The 25581-nt window shown below is 38.9% G+C and overlaps 1 protein-coding gene across 2 annotated transcripts in view; it reads right to left on the reverse strand.

Annotated features, from left to right (window-relative positions):
- The window catches only part of skd (mediator complex subunit skuld), an 888725-nt gene that overhangs the window by 416734 nt on the left and 446410 nt on the right, over positions 1-25581 (reverse strand). For both annotated transcript variants that reach the window (XM_067142112.2, XM_067142111.2), the window contains one exon: positions 17257-17455. In XM_067142112.2, the coding sequence (XP_066998213.1) occupies positions 17257-17455 (199 nt within the window). The remainder of the gene's footprint in view (positions 1-17256; positions 17456-25581) is intronic.

Consider the following 25581-nt stretch of genomic DNA (forward strand, 5'->3'; position numbering starts at 1 on the left):
TTAGAATTCCATGCTGATAAATGTGTTGGGCAATATAAAAACAACGTCTTAATGAGATACCTCATGTGGAGAGTTCAGACAGGAAAGAACAGCAGTTGCAAAATTTTATTTTCGCCAGTGGGGCACACGAAATTTCAACCTGATTTGTATTTGTACTTTGCTTGTTTCAAGAGAGCATTCTGGAAAAATGAAAGTCCCCGTAAAAGTTGTCAGGTTACTAGCTCTATTATTCCTGCCGCTGTTGGCACAGAATCTGGAAATGTAACAATCCCTACTTATGACTGGCAAAACAAGTTCTGTGCTCAAAAGAAAAACATTCCACAAATAACCCAGATACATCGCTCTGTGTATAAGAAAGAGCACCCTGGTGTAGTGTTGGCAAGGAAATCCATAGTTTCCGACGAAGTACCCTACACTATCCTTCCAGAAGATCTACCGCATGGCTTCAGTGACCTTCCGCAAGTCATCAAACCTCAAAGACTTCGCATCGATAGACAGATGTATCTCCATGAAAAAATTAGACCCTTCGTATCAGAAGATAAGAAAGATATACTATGTCCTGCTGTAACATCTTTCCCTGCTCCAACAACGTCGCCACCAACCACTTCAAGTGAAAATCTTACAGAGCCGGCTTCTGTTTCTCCTCCTCTACCAATAACTACACCATCATCATCTTCTTCAAAAAGTGTAATGCCTAAAAAAAAAAAAAAAATTTAAAAGAAGGCTCCGAAGAGAAAACCAACTCCAAGAAAATTCTCCCCAAAGAAGAGGTCTCAACCCACCTGCACCTACTGTGAGAGGTAGGACATTAGGACCAAACGGTGAAAGGGCATATACCGTATTTATGCGAATAATCCCCGCATATTTTTAAAAACATTTTGAGGCACAAAATTGGGGTGCAGGTTTTATTTGCATCAAGGTTGCCAACACGGTCCGGGCTCACCTAGTTTTTGATGCTGAGTGTACAATTACGCTTTGTGCAACCGTAGATGGAAGAAAACTGTCCCCATATGGTATATTTAAACGGAAAACAATTCAGGCTTTTAATTCTAAACTGACTTTAATTTTTTATTTTTTAAATAGTACCGTATCTTACAGAGTAATTTAAGTTCAAAATTTTTCCGCGCCACGATAGAACACGTCTTTTGGAATGTGCAGGGGTAGCTTTCCGCACTTTCACTCACTTCAGTGTGTATATAGTGTGTTCCATAGTTGAAAACAGAGTAAAATCGTAATTCTCTTGTATTCCGCGTTTCAAGGAACACCACAATATCACATAGCAGACAGTGCGCGGAAAAGCAGAATCCACAAAAACTGGCGAGGGTTGGCATTTCTAAATTACAAGATGGCTGTTAATTCGAAATCACATAATTGGAAGTCCGATTTCCGTGTTACAAAGACTTTGAATGAACGAGGTTTTACTGTATCGCAAAACTAACATCAGATTTCGCCGATGTGTCTATTTCAAGGGCTTACATTGCACGAAAAGAATTGTCCACCACCGGTCGTGTTACAGTCCAGTAACAGCCTTAGTAACAACAAGTCCTGATACAGTTGTTTAACACTTGTATAGTTATACAGTGAATAAGCCCTGTATATGCGTTGTATATTTTTCTTACTAATAAATGTGGTATACGCATTGTATTACTATACAGCACGTATACACTCATTCCAAGTCGCAGGAATCTCTTCCTGCAGTTCACCGACATATTTCTCACATTCACTGCCTTTACGATCGCTTCTGCTTGTTATCTACGAGCAAAACTTTCCGAAAAAAGTCTCACAGTAGCACGGCATATTGAAAAGGCAGTGACAACACAAAGTGAGACATCTGGAAATTGGCTTACATTGATGTCAACATTTCTTCAGCTTGCTTGTGTAATGAACGCCACAAAAGAAATGGAAAAGCTTAAGAAAAGATCAAGAACTCCTAACTGGGATAGTACGGAAAACAAAAGCAATTGTAATTGAATCAGTGTGTTGAAAAGTGTACACATTCCAAAATCCTTACTTTCAGGAGAAAGGAAAAACCATTTTGTAGCTAAAAGAATGGTTTGATCAATACATCATATATCTGTGCATTCAACTACAAAGTATGGAAATCATATCACATATGGTTTCCAAGTTATACCATTTTTTATGTCAAGGAATATGTCCCTTTTTATACTCAAATTTGAGAAAGATCTTCGTAGAGGCAGATGATGTATAATAAACTCATAATTTCAAAAGTCTATTACGCAGTAACACATTAGTACACTAAAATTCGCCCAACTATAATTTCTTTTATAGTTATTCATTGTCATTCCATCCGGCTCCATGGCTAAATGGTTAGCGTGCTGACCATTCATCACAGGGATCCCGGGTTCGATTCACGGCAGGGTGGGGAATTTTAACCATAATTGGTTAATTTCACTGGCCCTGGGGCTGGGTGTATGTATTGTCTTCATCTTCATATCATCATCACCACCACCACCACCACCACCACCACGACGCGCAGGTCGCCTATGGGCGTCATATAAAAAGACCTGCATCTGGCGAGCCGAACATGTTCTCGGACACTCCCGGCACTAAAAGCCATACGCCATTTCTTTTTTTTTTTCATTGTCATTCCGTCTCTTTAAAAGTGTTTTACTTTACGAAGATGTCTAGCCTTCGTAACCCCTAAATGGTGTATGCCTTTTATGTTTAAAATAGCGTGAGGATCATCAGCGTTATCGTCCATTCCTTAAATATTGAATGGATAAGTCGAATATTTCACCACGATTATATTACTGCAGACAGTAAATACCATGAAAATAAACTGCTCACACGTTTCTTTTTCCGCTACTCGCTGCTATACAATGCTTATGCAGGGGTCCTGGTCTGTATAAGCAATTCAATGAATAACTATAACAGATGTATACAGGGTTTATTAGTACGGTAAGGAATTTCACATAAACGGTGTATAAACCTTGTCTAAAAGTTATACACCGTTTATTAGTAAGACGGAAGAAAAGGAGACCACGTGTGAAGTGTTTTAGACGAGCATCGGAATGCGCCAGTGTATCTGTTTCATGTGTTTACATTGCATGAAAAAAATTATCCACCACCAAGTAAAAGGAGACTGCGTGTGAAGTGTTTTAGACGTGGTGTGTGAAGAATTTGTAAGTAATTTAGGAGAGGATTTTAGTGATGCAAGAGACAACAAATCTTTCCATCTACAGGGAATCAAGCCTATTGCAAGTTCAGATTAATGAAATACCTGTCACGTAATTAGACCTACTTGCTCATTTTCATGGAAAATATATTTCATAGCAGTGATAATGTATTTTTATCATCTCAGGCAAAGTAGCTATATCCATAAATTTACATGTTCATATTTGCGTAAAGACCACGTGGACCTCGCGGAGTGATACAAAATGTTTGTGCCTACGTTACTCTTTCGATGGAAGGAATTTTAGTTAATTTCATTTTTTTTAATGAGCCTTCCTAAAATGAGGGTGCGGGCATCATTCAACGACGGGGATTATTCGGATAAATAATGGTAATATGCTCAAAATGAAGGCTTCAGCATGCATAACTGATATTCCTGTATTATGCTGGCTGTGATTAACGATCATTATGGTATGCGATAACTTTTGTAAAGTGCAGTAGTGTTGCAATTAGTTGTCCTCAGTGACCTTCCACAAGTCATAAAACCTCAGAGGCTTAGAATCGATAGATAGATCTCCATGAAGAAATTTACACTGTAAATAATATTTGTTGGTAATATTCGTTAAAAAAATCTAAGTCAGAATACCGGTGAACACGAAAATGTAAACGCCAGTGTAACTTCCAAATAGTTTAGTATTTGTGTCATAAAGTAACCAAATTTTTAAACAGCTCTACTGAAAATTTATGAAATCTCACACTGTAATATTACATGCTAATTTAAGGCCTTAATTTCTTTCGGAGACATTCAATTCAATTACATGGTATTAGTTACAGATTATGGAACACGACAGTACTTTTATTTTACTTACCCGGGAAGCCTTTTCCCTACATTATCCCGGTTAATCCGAGAGTTGAGTGTATACATTATACATATATGGTTAGGTTAGGCAACGCTGTTTGAATAAGAAAACTGGAACGTTTGCCATAGAGGCCTCTATAGTGTGTTGTTATAACTTTTTCAGAATGAAATTAAACATGCACTTGTAGTATAGGATTTCGAAAAATAACAAACGAGCAAGCCATAGTGCAGATATCATCTGCGAATACTCCAGTTTTGAACAAACTGACTGCTGTTTCATACAGATTTTAATGTAGGTGGGGTTTTTCCTGACTTTTAAGAAAAATCGGATATAACGACAATCTGTTATAGCGAGTAAATTTTTCGCCATGATGAATTCTCGCTATAACAGACTTCTACTGTATTTAGCACTGTCAATACGGGCTTCTAACCATAAACTATATTTCATGCCAATACAAAATAAGTGACAGTGTTGGTTTTTAGCCTTTGTCAAACTACCTCTTATTTAGTCTTGAATTTGATGCAGGTGTTGTAATGTCGGAAAAAGAAAAAAACCTCTATGAATGATAAATTAATCGATCATGCGAAGAATGGAATGTTGAAAGTGTCCATTTTATAAGCTATAATTTTAATTTTTGTCCTGTACTGAAGTGCAATCATAAGCATAAATTGACAAGAGGTCCACTTTTTCAATACTATATATAAAGTAAATGATATTACAAAAGTCTTGGGACTAGTTTCAGCCACTTAGGGCCATCTTCAGCCAAATAAATGTAACAGATTATGTAATAACTGAAACATATGTGTAACAGACAAAGACAACGTTGCAGGAATAATTATAACATTATATTACATATAATAACTAAATTTATGCATATGATCTTTTCATGATATGATGTCTTAAAGTTCACTTCGGACCTCAGGCAAAGACGTGAATCTATAATGTCTGATTTAGAACAATCTGGAAGAAAAAGGCAGACCATGTAACAAAGGAGTGGGCAGAGAACAAGTACATTTTAGGCACAGTGCCTTTCATAAAACTGAGTTCTCTTGTAGTCCACTATTTTTTCCCAATCTTCTGTCGCCCTATAGGTCATTTTTCATTTACGATGGTTAAGCTATAACATGGGATAAAGCATGTCCCCCAACAATTGCGTTAAATCGAGCTTCTACTGTATAGGTAATTATTATTGTCTTAATGCTGTCACCTTTGAAGTAATCTTTCCAGCATTTGCTTTATCTCCTATGGTTATTATCTCTCCATATTTCCTTCACCTGCTTTGCATACATATTCTTTTCTCTTCCTTATTACAAGTCTGTGCATCATCATTTTACCACTTATGTGCACTCTCCCAGCTCTCTTGTAAATCCTTCCAAGTTTTTCCACTTTTCTTTGCTTACTAATTTTTATCGAATCACCTTGATTTCCTGACAGTCTTCTTTGTTCTTCCTTTTTAAATATTTTTATTCCACACTTGCCATTCTTTCTTCTTATCATTCACTGCTTTCTTCACCCTCTCATTCCACCGTGGAGTCTCCTCATCCTCTACTCCCGACTATGTTCTACCACAGCTGATCTCTGCACAGCTTACAAATGAATTTCTGAAAATGTCTTGTTCCACTTCCACCTCTGTTCTGGGTTAAGTGTTACTTCAAATTATGCTGGAACTTTATTTACTTTCGTATCTTTTATTTCCATACACTGATATCCATCTCCCTTACTTCTTCAGTTCTCACTATTTTCCTCCTTTTCATGTTTACTACCACAACTCTATGATGACTATCAAATGCTACTTCTGGCAGGGCTATTAAATTCAACAATGGTCAATGATTTAGTCTTTCTACTGAAGGTAGTTAATTGCTCTTTTTGTCATCCTGTTTCCGCAGACAAATTGGGTTATCATCCTGTTCTTCTTCCTGAGCCATGTATTGCCCATAGTCAATCCACTTCTCTTGCAGAAGTACACCCACGTCCCTTCATTAAGATTTTCCTTTCCAAATCCAAAAGGTCATAATTTCTTCCATTCCTTTTGTCACTTCCCCCCCCCATTGCCATCAGTTCACACATCAGTAATTAATCTTTCTAATGTCCCCAGGAATTAATATCTTCTTCCTTGTTTCAGCCTGTGGTGCATACACTAATGGAATCCTTAACTACTTTCCATAGAGCCTCCGTGGCTCAGGCAGCAGCGCGCCGGTCTCTCACCACTGGGTTCCGTTGTTCAAATCCCGGTCAGGTGCTGGACAAAGCGGAGGAGGGACAGGTTTTTCTCCGGGTACTCCGGTTTTTCCTGTCATAATTCCTTCCCGCAACCCTCTCCAATATCATTTCATTTCAATTGTCATTCATTAATCAGTGCCCCAGAGGAGTACGACAGGCTTCGGCAGCCGGCACAATTCCTATCCTCACCACTAGATGGAGCTTCGTTCATTCCATTCCACCGGGCGAGTTGGCCGTGCCGTTAGGGGCGCACAGCTGTGAGCTTGCATCCGGGAGATAGTGGCTTCGAACCCCACTGTCGGCAGCCCTGAAGATGGTTTTCCGTGGTTTCCCCATTCTCACCAGGCTGTACCTTAATTAAGGCCACGACCGCTTCCTTCCCACTCCTAGGCCTATCCTGTCCCATCATCGCCATAAAACCTATCAGTATCGGTGCGACGTAAAGCAAATGGCATTCCATTCCTGACCAAGTCGAATGACTGGAAGCTGGCTGTGGATTTTCATTTTCACTATTTTCCATCCTGTGACATTCTTCCACTAACGTATTCCAATTTTATCGCATAGTCATCCAAACGTTTTTTTATTATCAGAAGCAGTCTCCTCTTTATTGTTGAAGACCCTTTTGAGGAGACAATCGAACGCTACAGTACCAATATTGAGGCGATATTGTATTTCAGCGCTTATGTTATCATTCATCAAGAGGTGGTTGCCAAGGTTAGAAAAGCGTCTGACATGCTGCAGGGTGTGCCTTTAACTATAACAGAGGGAACCACATCACTACAGTTTGGTGCAGGTTACTAAGAACTCTTTTTTCGCATATGCCAAGTTCTAACCCGAGTTTACTAAATACTCTGTTAAATGTATTCAAAACATCATACTTGCTTGGATAATTGGCTCCCTATTTTTAAACATAGAGGCAAATATCAGGGGGAGGGGGAAATTTCAGTGATTAAAAAATACACGTATAAGAAGGGAAAAAAAAAAAAAAAAACGGAAATCTACTTGTAATCAATAATGTCAAATATTTAGCCCAACTTATTAATCAGATTAATATTTAATAACCCATAACTAAAATTTGAGCAGTTTTGAGACTTCTCTTCAAATGTAGTGCCATTTTCAATTTCAAAAGTGGTGGCATGACATTTGGGCCGACCTAAAAACACATATGTTGCGGAGTTCAATACTGCACATAAAATTAGCGTTTCAAAATGAACTCATTCAAAGCGTAAAATTAAAATCAGCATACCAGTAGATTAATCACCTTCATCAGCGGAATCATCATCGTTTGCATCCATTGCGTCATACCGCATGATGTCATCTTCCGAGCCATCCTTCGTATTAGATATCCCAGTCTTCATGGGTCTCTTAATGGTGCCTCTCTGTCGGATCAAAGGAACCAGATGTCATTCCTTGCCCATAAACCTGGTGGAGATTTTACTAACCAAGAATCTAGCGACTGTAAAACTTGAGTTAGCCCACCTGTATTATGAATAAAACTGCAATGATACAGGACACATCTATCACTTTCCATTGCCTCCACTAAATGGCAACGAAAACTGTCAAGAACAACTATGACACTCCAGAGTGTCAATCCCAGAAAAATCTCATTAAAAACACTGGCAACCACTCTTTTTCCAACATCAGAAAATGCTAGCAGGAAGACTGCACTTTGGTAGAGTTTTCCTTTAAATAACGACCAAAAGTGGTAGCTCTCTACTATCTGCCGTAACTGTGAACGTTATGGTACAGAGTAGTTCCTCCACACCTGCCATTTTTAATTAATATTATGGACTCGCCCTTTCATACGCACCGTTGTACTTAGCAGCATATTAAAAAGCACTTAAGTCTGAAGCATCTCCAATTTTTTTTTAAAGAAAATAATTTCCTCATATACGTTTGATAATTAAAAACTATAAAAATTTATTTCTCCATCCATATAATCACACAGTAGACACTGAGCCAAACTGATTAGTCTTCACAGCAGAACAAGTCCATGTCTTTGCATAAAATGAACAGACCACCAGCATGCTCACCTTCGTGCACTTCTGATGCCTTTCTCTCCCTCCCCAGCACCATTTGGTTTCCTTTGCAAGATTTCACACAATAACGCATTGATGTTATTTTTAAGTTCCACTACATAATCAAGCACTTATTGACTTCAGGATATATTCCCCACTTAATGCAACAAAACAATCAACACACAAACTTTTCCTTCCAATTCCTCCAAAAGCAAATTACCGTATAATCTCAAATACCACCGACATTGTTTTTTCGAAAATATCGCTTCCAAAATTGGGTGCGGGTCTTCTTTAAAATTTTGGGAAATTTATCTTTCCGAATTCGCATAAATCGGGCATCACCACCGGGGCGGCTTGGCAACAATGCTCTCTCCACTCTCACGCTCGTTCTCGAAGTATCAACTTGAATTCCACAAAGCGTTTGCGATCTTTTACTGCAAGTGAGAAACTGAAAGTAGTTTGGGAAGCCGAAATTATTGTAAATCGTGGGCCGGTAGGAAATATGATATTGATGAGTCGTGTATTCACGATTGGAGAAAGAAGAAAAATGTGCCATTAACAAGTAGTGGTGATCGTAGAGCTTTTCTTGGACAGAGTGTACAGTTTCCAGAAATTGAAAAAAAAAAAAAAAAACTTTATACATATGTGACAAAGCCGGGAATTGGGATATGGTGTGTCAACCGAAATATGTCAGCTAAAGGCATTACAGATCAGACGCCAGTCTACTTTGAAATGCCAGTGGACAGGACTGTGAATGTTGAGAGTGCATAAAGTGTTACCATTAGAACAGGTGGTAATGAAAAACAATGGTGTACGGTAATGTTGTGTATTCTCACCGACGGAACCAAATTGCTCCCGCACATTGTTCTCAAGCGAAAGACGCTTCCTAAAAATCTACCCGCTGGTGTTATAGTCAGATCGCAGAACTCCGGCTGAATGGACAGTTCACTTGTGGAAAAATGAAAACCTACAACCTGTTTTCAAGTCATTGACCGGGTCAGGGATGTAATGAATGAAGCAGATATAGGCTGTTAGTACGATGGGGTCGCCACTCCCAAAGTGATTTATTAATGAATGACAGATGCAATGAAATGAGAATGGAGAGTGTTGCTGGAATGAAAGATGACAGGGAAAACCGGAGTACCCGGAGAAAAACCCGTCCCGCCTCCGCTTTGTCCAGCACAAATCTCACATGGAGTGACCGGGATTTGAACCACGGTATCCAGCGGTGAGAGGCCGACGCGCTGCCGTCTGAGCCACGGAGGCTCCTCACTTGTGGAAGACTGGGTAAAGTGTGACTGGGTGAAGTGTGCCTGGCAACGTCGCCCTGGTGCATTATTGGGACAAAAGAGCTTGTCTGTTCTCGACAGTTACCGCGGCCACACAACAGACGCTGTGAAGAAACATACCAAGGCTGGGAAAATCGACCTAGCAGTCATTCCGGGCGGGATGACGTCTATGCTACAGCTGCTGGCTGTCTGCGTGAACCGTCCATTTAAAGCAGCCTTGAAACAGCTCTATACAGAATGGATGGCGGCTGCTAATCACACACTGACGCCAACTGGTCGCATTCAGTGCCCGGTAATTCAGCTGCTGTGTTCGTGGATTTTGACGGCATGGAATCGTATCCCTGGGGACCTCATACGGAAGAGCCTCAGGAAATGTAGCATTTCTAATGCTATGCATGGCAGCGATGACAGCATTTCATGGGAAGGTGATGGTGATGAAAGTTCCGATGTTGGTACTGATGATGATGGTGATGATGATGATGATGATGAATGAACTCGTTGGATATCGTTCTGATAATGTTTGTTTACTCTTATTTGTATTTTCTAATCATTTTATGTTTGTTAATAAAGACTGTATTTAATTTTGACTTAACTTTTTTTAAAAATTTTGTTCTTTGAAAATAAGGATGCGGGTATTATTTGGTGGCGGGTGGTATTCAAGATTATACCGTAATTTTGGTTCTACAATGAACTCTCTTACCGGACACCTGACTCAATTTTTACCACAAAAGAAACTAATTAAGTTTAAATGGTGAGGTATAGCTACTATTCTTTTATTCCACTTAATATCACACACAAATTCCTGCTATGAGAGACTGAGCATCATTTCTCATTTAATTATCTTTGGTCGTGCCCTGAAGGGATGGTTAATGACAACGGATTCTCTGTGCACACTGGCATTTATACTTTTCTTGGAATGCACAACATGCTCTTTATAAGCAAAAGGTGTCCAATTTCCTAATCCAAAATACACTGGGGGGCAGAGGGGAACTGTGTGAATAAATATGTCAGTTTGAATGTGCATCCTCTGTATGCAGTAGAACAACAATGTTCTCTGCATACTGGAGTTCAGTAACTGAGGTTGAAGATACTCTGGTCTTGGCTCGCAGTCTGCTAAGATTAAATAATCTGTCACTGAATCTATACATTATTTCCATACCCAGAGGCAGCTTCCCTCAATCTGATGCAATATAGTGCGCCAGGCCAACTTGGCAGGTTCGATCCTGGCTCAGTCTGATATTGTATAGTATTTTCTGTATTGCTAACATCTGAAATACAGTAATGGGCTTATTAAGATCTAACTGTTCTTTTATTTCTGGTGTCTTCACAGGTCTTTTGACTAGTTTATATTCGATCCACTATTTCATATGGTAAAAAAAATTTTTTATATACATAATACATATTATGTATAGTTTATATTCTCCATATGTAAAGAAAGTAGACAATATATTCGAAGAACAGCTGAAAAAGAATTTTCTGAGTTGCATGTAATACAAACCATAAGACTCACCACTGTTATGGTATGGTGTCATTTCACCAAAAGGTACAGGCCGTTTGTATAATGTAGAAGGTACAATGAATCGACATCGATAGGACTTATTTTCGTGACTGGATTGTTCACGAATTTTTAAAAACTGTAAGGTGGATGCAATGTAAGATTTTTAAAAATGTCTATGGCATAATTGGTGAACATTTTACGGCGGCTACATTTAATGAATTAGTGATTTCAACATTTTTATATATTTCACAACTTTTTTAAAATGCTATGTATTTCACCAAACTTTTTGCAATTTTGGACAAATTTTGCAATGCAAATTGCGATATATAGCATGACATCACCATCAATCGACTGCATGGAGACAATCTATATATTTCAATATCTTTATCGGTATCTTGCCGTTCATGATACTGAAATTGATTCTTGCTCAATCTTGCAATTTTACATGTGCGTCATTTCAGTATTTTAGTGCAACAAGCCTGCATGGTATGATCGGACTTTATGGAATTTTGTAGACAGTAATTTATTTCAATGCCAGGCTGAGTAGTTCAGACGGCAGAGTACTAGCCTTCTGAGCTCAAGTTGGCAGGTTCAATCCCAGCTCAGTGTCAGCCTTGCGTCGGTACATTTACTGGGACGTACACAAAATCCTGCAGGGACAAAATTCCGGCACCTGTATGTCCCTGTAAACCACAAAAGTACTTAGTCGGACATAAAATCAATAACATTATTATTCGTTTATTACAAAAATTAAGCTCCCAGATGGGAATCATAATTTAATTTTGCTGGCCACAAATATTACAGTAATCAAGCATGAGGAATTTTCAATCATGAAATTACCAGTGTTCCACCCCAGTACAGCAATGGGCTCATCAGTTGTAATCATTTCTGTATGTACAAATGTATTTGGGTGAACATTAGAATACAATATATTTTGTAATATAAAAAAATTATTCAGAATCATCACCATCCATTTCCCTCGTCTAGCTCCCGCCAGGTTGGGATGTTTATGGTACCTTTCCTTCTTCCTGTATCTCCTTGACTGCACCTCCTTGTCATAGTCCAGCTTCATTCTAAAAAACATTATTCTCCCCATGTGTGTCTGAACATTGCTGCAACAATTTTTGTATATTGCATGCTCATATTCAATCATTCAATTGCCAAATTTTTCTGTTACATTACTTTCCATACATTAGCTCAGGACGCAGTCTTAGGCCTTTTCTAAATGAAGGAATATCATCACCATATCTTTTCCATACTCCCCAATGTTCTTCCATTCACTGCCTGATACTGAAGATTGTGTTTATTGTTGATCTTCCATTTCAAAACCCATATTGCTCTTCTTGCAACTGTCCTTCCACCAATAACCTCATTCTCTTTGCTAGTGAAAATGAAAACCTACAACCTGTGTTATAGTCAGTGACTGGGTCAGGGATGTAATGAATGAATCATACTGTATATATCGGCTATTAGTATGATGGGGTCGCCACTCCCAAAGTGATTTATTAACGACAGATACTATGAAATGAGAATGGAGTGTGTTGCTGGAATGAACGATGACAGGGAAAACCAGAGTACCCAGAGAAAAACCTATCCCGCCTCCGCTTTGTCGAGCACAAATCTCACGTGGAGTGACCGGGATTTGAACCGTGGTATCCAGCGATAAGAGGCCGACGCGTTGCTGTCTGAGCCATGGAGGCTCTCTCTTTTCTAGTATCCCTACAAATACTTTTGCTGCCTGAGATATGAGTGTGATTCCTTGATAGCTACCGGTAACACATATCTTCTTGTCTCCATTCTTAACTATAGATATTATTACTCCTTTACTCCAGTAATTTGGTATTGATTTTTCTTTCCAAATACGAGGCGTATTTTTTAAGTAAGGTCCGTTTGAAAATAAATACACAACGAAAGATTATTTCAAAAAAGGAAATTTATTTTCAGAAAGTACATACTTCACTCTATTTTTCGACATAGTTGCCAAGTTTGTTCAAACACTTATCATACCTCGTAACCAATTTTAAAATACCCTCTTCGTAGAAACTAGCCGCCTGCTCCGATAACCAAGAGTTCACTGCCGTTTTCACGTCGTAGTCATCATTGTAATGGTTGCCACTGAGGTGGTTTGAGGTGGAGGAACAGATGGTAATCGCTCGGCGCAAGATCAGGACTGTAGGGTGGGTGGTCTAGAACTTCCCAGTCAAAACTGTCCAATAAATCGCGGGTCTGACCTGAAGTGTGACGTCTTGCATTGTCATGGAGAAGGACAATTCCCTTTGTCAGCATGCCGCGTCTTTTGTTTTGAATCGCTCTGCGTAGCTTTCTCAGGGTTTGGCAGTATGTTTCTGCATAATAGTGGTTCCTTGTTGCATGAAATCGACCAACAAAACACCATGCCTATCCCAAAACACCGACGCCATGATTTTGCGCTGGGACAGAGTCTGTTTGGCCTTCACCTTTACAGGTGAGTGTGTGTGCCTCCATTCCATGCTCTGTTGCTTCGATTCGGGCGTGATATGCGAAACCCACGTTTTGTCTCCAGTTACGATCTGACTCAAGAAGCCGTCACCTTCTTCGTCATAATGAGTCAAGAACTTCATCGCACACTCAAATCTTTGGTTTTTGTGGTCCTCTGTTAGGAGTTTCGGGACCCAACGGTAACACAGTTTCCTAAACTTTAGGTGTTCAGAAACAATGTTGTAAAGCACTGATCTCGACACGTCAGGAAATTCATTTGAGAGACCTGTTATTGTGAAGCGCCTGTTATCATGAATCTTCACTTCAACTGAAGCCACCAAATCGTCTGTAATCAAAGAAGTGCGACCGGAGCAGTCCCCATCATGGACGTTGTCATGGCCATCTTTGAATTGTCGTACCCACTTACGCACTTTGCTTTCACTCATAACAGTATCACCGTACACTTCGCAAATCTTTCGATGAATTTCTGCAGCAGACAGGTTCCTTGCTGACAAAAACCGTATCACAGACCGAACCTCACACGCGGCAGGCGAGTTGATAGTTTTAAACATTTTGAAAGCACAGAACAGAACTGTACAGGTTAGCCACAGAGCTGAAACCGAGCACAGTTGTTCCCGAGGCATGCCGGTACACGACGCACACGCTCGTTGCGATATGTGCGCGAACTACTGGTGTCTACAACAAAACGGACCTTACTTAGAAAACACGCTTCATACATCAAAGTTGTCTATACAATGACTGGCTCCTACCGCTTTTATCATTCCCACACAAAGTTCATCCAATGCTGCTGCTTTTCACACTCTCATTCCTGTGAGAGCAGTTTCCACCTCTTACATTGTGATTTCACTCTCGGATTCCATCTCCTCACACTCTAACTCTTATCATCTCATCTATGCCCCTTCTCACATTCAAGAGTTAACCAAAGTAAGCCTTTCATCTTTTCTGTATCTTTCTGGTTGTGTTATTATCTCTCCTTTTTCTTCCATCAATATACACATCCTCTTCCAACTCTCATGTAAATCATTCCCATCTTTTCTTCTGTTCTTCACTCACTACTTTTATGCAACTTCTGTTCATATCTTGATACTTTGTTCTACTTCTTTCTGCTTTATCCTTATTCCATAATTGCCATGCTTACTTCTCATTTTTCACAGCCTTCTTTACCTTCTCATTCAACTTTATATCAAACTGAATCGAAGTTAATGTAAGGATTCCACTTGTAAAGAAAAATAAATTGTATTGAAAAGGTGGACACCTTCAAAAATAGTTTTGAATAAATAGTATTTAGAGTCAGTGACATGAGGTTGATTATTGTCACCTTTATAATGTTCTCAGCTAAATCACACACTTCTCACAGCTCCTCCGGTGTAAGATCTGCGAGTCTCTTCCGTGAATGCCCTAGTCTATTCTGAGGCTGATCTGAAGTGCCATTTTCAGCCTGTTATTACAATGGGGTCACCACTCCCACAGGCATATTAAAGCTACTGGCAGCAGACGATCATGTCACTAACATGGAGTACAGACACCTTCTGCAGCTGCCCCTAACCCATCCTTCCGATAGCCGAAAAACTTTGATGTGTTAGTGCGGCATTAAGCATGTAGCAAACTACTTCTGGCAGCGCTGTTGCATCTTCCAATCGTCTACGATTTGCTCTTTCCACCAAGAAGAAATCAATTACAGTCTTTGTCCTTCTGTTTTTCCATCCATACCTTGTAATCTTTCTACTATTCTTCTTCCTGAACCACGTACTGTTCACACTTAACCCCATTTATTGCACCAAAATCCACTGACTTCTCTCCCTCTTCATTCCACTTTCCATATCCAAAAGGTCCAATTACTTTTTTCCATTTCTTTCTTGCCTCATCCCACCACTGAATTAACGTCTGCCATGACATTTACTTCCACATCCTTTATTTCTCTCACCAGTGTCTCCAGGAATTTGACAATCTTCTTCTTTACACCCAGTCTGGGGTACATACACTTGGATGATATCCTCTACATCATTCGCTATCCTGAACAGCATCTTGACTATTGTAACACTTACGTAGTCCACTTTATCTGCATACTCTTCCAAAATCATGGTGGTTATTATCCACACTCCATCCTTGCATTATGTCTTCCACTCCTGTAGAGAAATGTATCCCTTCCTCAACATCCACCTTCCTTTAACTCTCCACTTAACCTTGCTCAATTTCATCATAGCTACATTCTCCTTTTCCATAAACTCAATCTCCTCTTCCGACTTTCGAGTCAGTGATTTGAGGTTGTTTATTGTCACCTTCATAATGTTCTCAGCTAGTCACACACTTCTCACAGCTCATCCGGTGTAAGATCTGCGAGTCGCTTCCAGGAATGCCCTAGTCTTTCTCTCTCATCCTTGGCTTTGACGATATGAAAATAACCGAGGTAAGAGTGATTCTACTATGTCACTCTGTAAGCACACAGTCCCTGTGATGAATGGCGTGAAAGTGTTGCTCACAGGCTTGGTTAGTTTATGCATTTCAGTGGGCTTGGGAGACCGATATGTAACAGCACATTCTGGCTTAAAAGGAAAGCAACAGGAAACTACCTAACCCCTCCTTTCCTCAGTACGCCTCTTCAGTGACACCTAGGCTACTAATGACAGCTGATGGTGGACCTGTTGAAATTCAACCCAGCCCTGGGCTGACAACCCAACATGCATGCCCTCTATGCTGAAAGGGTTAATTTCCGTGCAGAATTGTTTGTGTAGTAAGTAAATTTTCTGGAATTTGTGGGTACACTCACTACCATTACTAGTATTGTTATCGCTACCAGGCCTATGCAAGCTTATGATATTTACTTCATGATGCATTTTAAAATTATGTCAGCTTATTTAACAACTTTACACCTTCTTGGGTTTTTTATTTTTTTATGGGTTTTCTTACAGTTTTTTTTTTTCCAAACTGATAATGAAGCATTTTAAACACCACTTTATGAGGCTCTTATCAGTACAGAAAAGTTTGGAAAAAAGAGGCTTCTGCTATACGTAAAGGACTGTTTTGCCGATCGAGATTTCATTTTCATGCACAACAGTGCACCTTGCCATAGAGCCATTCAGTCACACAGTTCTTAGCTGAAAGCAATGTAGAAACATTGCTATGGCCTGGGAACAGGCCAGACCTGAACCCCAAACAAAATATATAGCCAATCATAGAGCAGAAATTGAGGAAATGAACATTACAACAAAATTACAACTCTTCAAAAAGTTGAGCCAAATATAGCACCATTATGAAGATGCCAAAAACTGTTGCTCAAAACTAATAGAAAGCTTACCATGACATGTTCAACAGCTAACCAAGAAGGAAGGCATGCACATAAAACACTAATGTACTGTTCAATTTGTGAATAAATGCTTTTAGAAAATGGAAAGTGCTCATTATAGAAAGAAACCTTTATCTATAGTAATTTTCGCACCACTGAAAGAATGCTATACATAGAGCAACTAAAAGATTTTGAATGATCTAAAAATTGACATGGTGGTTGATGTTTCTGTAGAATGACTTGCATAGTAATAACGATGACCAAGTACATTTCACTGGACTGTTGAACGCTAATGCTCCACATAAACTACAGTATACCATGATACTAACACAGGAAGTTAGAACCATCAAATTAAAATAGATTATAGTATACACTTACAATAATTTATTACAGAATCTCTCTCCCAAGTAAATTACTAATTTCAAAGCAATGATATTAATCAAATTAAATAACAAAACAGATGATCATTAGTACTAACCGCAAGGTTACAACCTGGTTCCTGCTTTATCTCCTGCTTGATAAATGGCTGACCTAGGTTGTTTGGGGGAGAAGGAGCAAGCTGCTGATGAGGTCCATAGAGATCACTCGAACTTGATCTTCGGTTGAAAGGAGGTGGCCTCAATGAATCTAGTGATCTTGTTTCTGCAGGCTTAAACCTTTTTACAGGATGATTCAACCTACAGTAAACAAGAATAACTATTGTTAAAAGATACAACAGGACAACACTTAGTTTACAACAAAGACAGGAAGGTAGTCTTCTTGCATACAATTCTAAAATTATGCAATCAGTCTTATATTACATTCAGAAATACAGTGCTCTCGTTTTACAAGGAAACTTTTGCATCGTTCAGCCACCGGCCGGCGTCTCCTCCTCTAACTGCAGCATCAGAAACCAGGCGGCAGTGAACATATTCCATTAATACCAGCTAAACAAGACATACAGCAACTACAGAATAATATAAAAATAAAATAACCCAAAAAATTTAAATATTTTTTAAAATACTGTACATGTATTGTACAGGTTTATAACTTGCCATTTATTTCAGGCAATGTTGAAAATGACCTCGTACCACAGTAAGACATGCCTCACAGCATTTAAACAAAAAATTGCCACTGTCTGAAATTCTCCTTCAGTAACAGACAGCACTGAATGTGTTATTTCGGCCTCCAGTTGTCCTATAGTACGGGGATTATTTCGCCCTTTAGTGTTCCCCAAAAATAATAACCACAGAATATAGGTCAACTGATCTAGGGAACCATAAAGCCGTACCAATTATCTGATCATCAAAAACTGGATGTAGTGTCCACAGAAATGACAGCGGTATGGGCTGTGGCACCGTCCTGTTGAAAATTCTATTCCTAGTTCTTTTCTCGTCTGTTCATTAAAAAATGTATATAAAATTGTTCTGACATATACATCTGAATTCATGTGGTCATCAGAAAATACACACTGAATTATCTTCTGCATGATTAATACGGTGGCGACATTATTATGTAAGAAATAATAAGGGATTTTTCACAAAAATAAGGGAGAGTTCATAAATACTTGAAGATCAAATGTTAGATACCAATTTCAAGTAGATTATAATTACTTTAATTAACAGAATAAGATAATTATTGAAATTCATAAAATGAACTAACACACACCCTCTTTAACAGTACATACAGTACAATGCATTATGTATGATTAAACACACAGAAAAAACATTATTAGAACTACCTTTTCCTCCATCTGTACTTCACATTTGACTTAGCTGACTTCAAAATTGCAGCTGACTTCAAAATTGTACTGTCTAACTGTATCATGCCATGGAACTCTCTACAAGACATGTTTATATTTACAATAATTAGTACTTCACTTTTAATCAGATCTACTGAACACCTATTTCTGCTGTCTGACCACTTGTTAGACATTAAGGAGAAAATGCGTTCAACAAATGCATTTGACCCAGAACACTCATTACAAAAGTTGCAAGTTTGTTATGATTCTATTAGTTTCTGTTGTCCTTTATGACTAGTAAACACTGACAACCATTGTTTGAAGCACCTTCTGTACTCTCTAAAAATACTGGCAGGAATGTTCCCAGGAAGACAAAACTCTTCATACACTACCTCCATATCAATTATTTCAGTTATTTGGAGGAATTGATAATTCCACAATTTACGTAGATTTATCTCAAACAGCATGAACAATCATGTTAGAAACTGGGATGGAAGACGTACGGAAGTACGCAGTGGAAGACGAGGTAAATAATCCAGTATCTTCAGAAGGATTTTAAAACAGGTAGAGACAAGAACAAACAAACACTCGTTTTTATGGGACAACAATTCATAATACAGGTAAGGTGGCAACCCTAAACCAATTATCTACTGTTCAAAACTTCTCACTCATCATATCCATGTACTTCTGTCTAATTTCCTCGTCCTGGAGATTTTCTACCCTTATTCGTTTGCAGACAGATTTCACTTTCTCTACCCTAGACCTAGAGATACTTAGTTCACTACAGATCAGATAGGGGCCTGTATCATCAAAAACTCCCTGGAAAACTTGTATATTCCTAGCAGATTTCCTGAATTCAAAGTCTGTTAAGATATAGTCTATTATGGATCTGGTACCCCTAGCCTCCCATGTGTAGCGGTGAATAGCCTTATGCTTGAAGAATGTATTCGTAACTGCTAAACCCATACTAGCACAGAAGTCCAGCAAACGCTTCCCATTCCTGTTAGCTTCCATATCTTCCCCACATTTACCGATCACCCTTTTGTATCCTGCAGTTCTATTTCCAACTCTCACATTGAAATCACCCATTAGCACTATTCTATCCTTGATGTTGACCCTCACCATGATGTCACTCAATGCTTCATAAAACTTGTCAACTTCATCCTCATCTGTACCCTCACATGGTGAATACACTGAGACATTCTCGTCCTACTTCTTCCAACTACCAAATCTACCCACATCATTCGCTCATTTACGTGCCTAACAGAAACTATGTTGAGTGCAATAGTATTCCTGGTAAACAGCCCTACCCCATACTCTGCCCTTCCCTTCCCTTTCTTTTTTTTTTGCTATTGGCTTTACGTCGCATCGACACAGATAGGTCTTATGGCGACGATGGGACAGGAAAGGGCTAGGAGTGGGAAGGAAGTGGCTGTGGCCTTAATTAAGGTACAGCATTTGCCAGGTGTGAAAATGGGAAACCATGGAAAAACATCTTCAGGGCTGCCAACAGTGGGGTTCGAACTCACTATCTCCCGAATACTGGATACTGGCCGCACTTAAGCGACTACAGCTATCGAGCTCGGTCCTTCCCTTTCTAACACCCGTCAAGTACACTTTATAATCTCCTATCTCCCCTTACTCGAATATCACTTACTCCTAGCACATTCAGGTGCATCCCCTTTGCTGACCCAGCCAGTTCTACTTTCTTTCTTCCATAAGCCCTATTAATGTTCATAGCTCTCCATCAAATTCCATTTCGTTTGCCAAGCTGTTTCCAAGGAGTCCCTCGCCTGTCAAATGGGAGTGGGACTCCGTTACTCACACAGGTCCAAAGCCTGCTTATAATGTTCTAAGCTCAGGTCACTTATACGGTGTCAACTCGAAAGACCTGCACTCGGCCTCTTCGGAGGTCACACGCCATTATTATTATGTTCTAAGCTTGGTAAATTCATTTAGCAGGATGCTACATAAATAATTCAGAATGGAAGTTGAAATCTGAAGCATAATAAACATGAAAATATGTGCCCCCTTAATACAAGTTTCTCCTCATGTCCCTGCACATCGCATATATAAAACCTTTAAAAATTACCGCATACACTGTGTTTGAATTCTGCCCATTACATACCTGCCAACTTTTAGAAATAAAAAAATAGGAAGATTTCATCCCATATAATGTGCCATGGTCTCGGTGGAATAAGGACAAGAGAAAAAGCATACACATCTACAGTTACAATGCGAACTGATCATTCAGTTTTAAATCTTAAACTAAGGAAACAAAAAGTGTTACAAGAAAATGTACCTAATCATTCTCATTTTTGACACACACTAATGAATAATAAGATTTAGACAGATAAGCCAAGAACTGTCTGCAGCTTACCAAATGGTGAAAAATATACACATGTGGATGACAATCAGAGACTGCTGTGTTTACAAGTTTCGAATTGAACTTGCAACTGACTTTGCCCTCTTCAAAAATGCATTGCCGTACTGCTGCTCATAAACACTTTCCACTCAGACTTGATTTGACCACCAATAGTATGCTGAGATTTTATTCATTCAGAGATGATCTGAAATGTGTCCTCGTCTTCTTCATCTGGCTGAACAATCTTTCACAATTGGCACTGCTGTGTGGGATTGTCAATATTGACAGCATTACTTTAGTTATTCTATCATATTTGAAACACCCATCTCCACCTCGTATACCCCCTAGTGCCGACCAAGGACTATTTACTCTTTCTTCTTGCACAACAGATGATGGTAAATACTCCACTTGGAGAGCACAAAACTGGCACTGTAATGTATCCATAGCTTGTTGATCATCTTCACCATCCGTAATATAACAGAAAACTTTGTAACAAAATACTTGATGGCATCGAAGGAAAAAGTCAGCAAGGAATTTCTCTGTGTCACTTGAGCATTAACAAAATCTTCACTTTTCAAACTAAATTTATGTATAATATATTCACAGACTGCAATAAAATAGTTCCTGATGTGCAAATAAAAGTTCTCCTCCTCAGGTGCATGATTTTCTACAAGACAAGATGTTGAGTAGCCAATTACTAAATCATCATCAGGTTGCTGATTCTCTATTGTGTGATAGACCACTTCTAAAACTGTAGGATATTTTTTCATGACCAATGGCTTAACAAACCTACACAGAATGTCCTTCAACGTATCAGTCCGCACAGATCATAGGCCATGGATATGAGGTGTTTGTGGCTTAAGAACTTTGTTAGTTCCCTCAAATGTAGGGATGATAAATGCCAGAAACAAGCAAAATGCTTTATACAAGTTTGAAGAGAGGAAAAGAAATCTTATCTCTTCTCGTGAAATGTTCGGACTGCGACCAGGCTCCTTTATTTTCTTCACAGATGGAGATGAACTACTCTCTGCCTTCCTTTTTTCAGAAATAACAGAAGCTTGGTCTTGTACTCTACTGACACAAGGACCACGTTCCATTCTGTATTTTCACGTGCCCTTAGCTTGGGATTTCGGAAATGCTTCAGAAATCCCTCCGTGCCATTGGACTGTTTTACCTCATCCTTAATAAAACTCTGCAGTAGCTCCTACTGTGAAATCAATTTTTCCAAACATTTCCCCAGTGAGAACCAGAGTGTACATATATGCTTTAAAATTTTTCTAACATCAGTCTGGTACTAAGGTTGATATGAGATATTTTTTTCTCTTCGACCTTTTGTCTACATAACAACAATAACAATAACAATAACAATAATAATAATAATAATAATAATAATAATAATAATAATAAATATGAATCAGCATCTCAACAAGTTTGACAGGAAGAGAGAGTGCAACCTTCAATGGCAGCCAAATGGCACGGGCACCCTATAATAATGTTTTCACACTGCTTTCTTAGTTTAGCAGCAATGCCTTTTTTCTTCCCATCATAACAAGAGTATTATCTGCACTGAAAGCTATACAGTTTGCTATTGGAATGTCATATTCTCAAAACAAACATGAGCAAATTAGCAATATTAACACCAGTAGAATTGCCTTTCAAATCTTCCATGGATGGTGAATGATTTTCAAACTTTTTCAATTCTTTGTTGAAAGATGACACGACTACAGGATAGAGCTTACTACTTTTAACGTAGCTACCATCACAGTTGAGAATGCAAAATGCTCAGTCTTTACAATTTGAATCACCTTACTATCTGCATCACGGGCCATTTCATTAATTATAGCAGATTTTTTTGTTCTAGCAAACGCGTACTACTTCGCAGTGTCCAAATCTGCGAACATCTTTCCAAACAATGGTCCTATGTGATTAGAAGAAGGCAATGCAAGGTTATGTTTGACAATGATTGGCATGAACAAACATTCTGCTAGTGATTGCATGACTTTCCTTCCTGCCTACAAAAAAATTACATAACTTTTTGTTCCTCTGCATTTTTGTGTGATACTGGAAACTAAAATATCAGTCTTCCCTCCATGTCAGATATTTAAATCACAATGACACATGGAACAAAATTCATAATAGTTTCCTTTAATTAAGACTGTAAAATGAATGGAAATTCAATTTTATAGGTATCTCTGAACCCTTGGAGATAACATTTATTATGTTCTGTGGCCATAATATGAAGGGAAAATACCTGACAACGACACAACTCTCTGAAATATATTAAAAACATTAAAATTATGAACTAAAAATTATAAAATTATGAACTAAAAAGGAACACAAATGCACTGAAATACGTGAAACCGCCCACATACAATAAAGATCATAATGTCTCATACGTTATTAACATACGCAAGAAAAATGCTCACCTAAAACTCCTACGAAACTACGCACAGAAACAATGCCAACAGCGTGAGAAACAAGGAATAACAAACTCATTCTTTCATCCTGATTAATGGAGTCGTTAGTGCGCATTAGCCTCTCTTGCTTGTAGGACAACTGCCATCCCAAATTCCCACCAGTGTAGCACACACGCTGCTGAAGTGAGCGGGAAATACAGTACACAAAGGCGACAGACGATACACTCGCCAAATAAAGCATCAAATACATACACTTCAAAATAAGGTTGCGTAAATTACATAGGCACATAAGAATTTATCCTAGAGGTAGAGTATTGACCGTACTGGAGGTTATATTGGTCAAAAACAGGAAGCAGTAAAAATAAACCAGAAAATCGGAAGAAGAGTTAAAAAACAGAATGTTTCCAGGTAAACTGGAAGGGTTGGCAGGTATGCCATTATAATTCATTCATGGAATATTTTCAATTCATTTTCAGAAATGTTTGGAAGAAGGGTTCAATTTTTATTACAAGTATTCACTAGCATTAATAAGGGGCAGATTTTATAACAAGTCATATTTGTTCTATTCATAAACACGTCCGCTGCTATTGTTGAACTGTTGACATTAACACTAGGTTTATCGCAGCAGTCAAAGACAGTTTTTAGTTCTGTTTTCTCTATCACTCTCGTTATGCGGTTAGGACAAATCCTTTGGTGGCTTTTAATGATTTTAAGTGTACTTTTCGGTATATAGCTTCAAATACCCGTAACTCATTTCTAGTTGGTGCAATGAGGTCATGTACATACTTTTACCGGACGGTTAGGTAACTACCCGCCAAATGGCGACGCATGTACAACAGCAAAACTCCTGATGAAAAGAGGTAAGCCTATTTGACATTAGTCATTTTGTATTTACATAATTCTGTGCACAGTGTAAGTAAATCATGAGGTTTCTTCAATTCAATGAAAAATTTACCTGCAGGGATCACCTGTAAACTGACAGACTTGCGCTTGTATCCGTTGTGTGGGGCAAATTTTGATCTAACTGTACTATTTGCTACTGACCAGGTAAGAACATTACTATGAATGAACAGCTCTTTCCCATTTATGTAGTATATGGCCAATGAACCAGACAAGTTTGGCTGTCTGTGTGGAAGCCAAGTATGTCGTAAACGGTTTTCCCCGCAAGTATCATAGGCACTCTGATCTGTAGTAGGAGAGAAGTTCCTCCTCAGGTGGAGGCCAACAGTGACCCACGATACAGTACAGCAGTATACAAAAAATGAGGATGCAACTCTCACATCCTACGAAGGTAAAAAGAACAAGAATGTCCTCATTCTCAGTGCAGTACATACTGATGTAAGCATCAGCGAACAACATCCGAAGAAAAAACCTGAAGCAGTCCCTTCTTATAATTCTACCAAATTTGGTGTCGACATAGTTGATCAAATGGACCGTTAGTACCTGGTAAAATCGATGAGTCGGCGATGTCTTCTTCAACATATCAGATCTCCCTGGTATAAACGCTTATGCATTGTATAAGGCAACAGCCGGCAACCAAATACCAGGTATTCCTGAGACAGCTAGCAACCGATCTAGCGCATCCATATGCGTCTTGTCCGATTAGTAGGCCATTCAACACTATCGTTGCTGTTGGCTACAACAATGAGGCCCTAGCCTCCGAAGAGTGTTCACAACGCAGACAGTGTCAGGTCGCAGTTTGCAAAAGGAACAAGACAAAGGAAAGTTGTGCAATCCGTAGAAAACTGGTCTGGCATATGTGCACTTCAAAGGTGACCAAACAAAATGTGCATGTTGAGTATGACAAATGAGTTGAAAAGGAGAAAGTGACATTCATTCAGATATGTGAATAATGTAAGCTAAGTGTGTAAGAAGAACATTCTGCATTGCTAGTGTATTCATTTATTTATTTATTTATTCATAATAATGTTTTAATGTTTACAATTCCTACATGATCATAATTAAATTATATAATGTCTATGATGTTTTTGTACTCAATCTGAACCTTTTTCTGGCACCAATATCCTCAAGAAATGAATGTGTGTTACCATCGGTCAAAATGACCGCTTTGGTAAAAGTTGCTAGAAAGAAGGTTTGGTAATTCTAATGTTAAGCATGTGTGCACCATGACTCACCGATGTCTCGTACCGTACTTAACTGGTGAGTCACGGGACACGTGTGACTCGTCCTGTGGAAGTAGTTCTGTGGGCTGCGGGTGGATGACGAAAAGTATATTACTTTGAAATAATGAGATTGGCAGCTGCAAGTCATGTCAACTCCTCACATTCCTCAGCAGGGGGA

The sequence above is a fragment of the Anabrus simplex genome, chromosome 2, assembly GCF_040414725.1.
Source record: "Anabrus simplex isolate iqAnaSimp1 chromosome 2, ASM4041472v1, whole genome shotgun sequence".
NCBI lineage: Eukaryota > Metazoa > Arthropoda > Insecta > Orthoptera > Tettigoniidae > Anabrus > Anabrus simplex.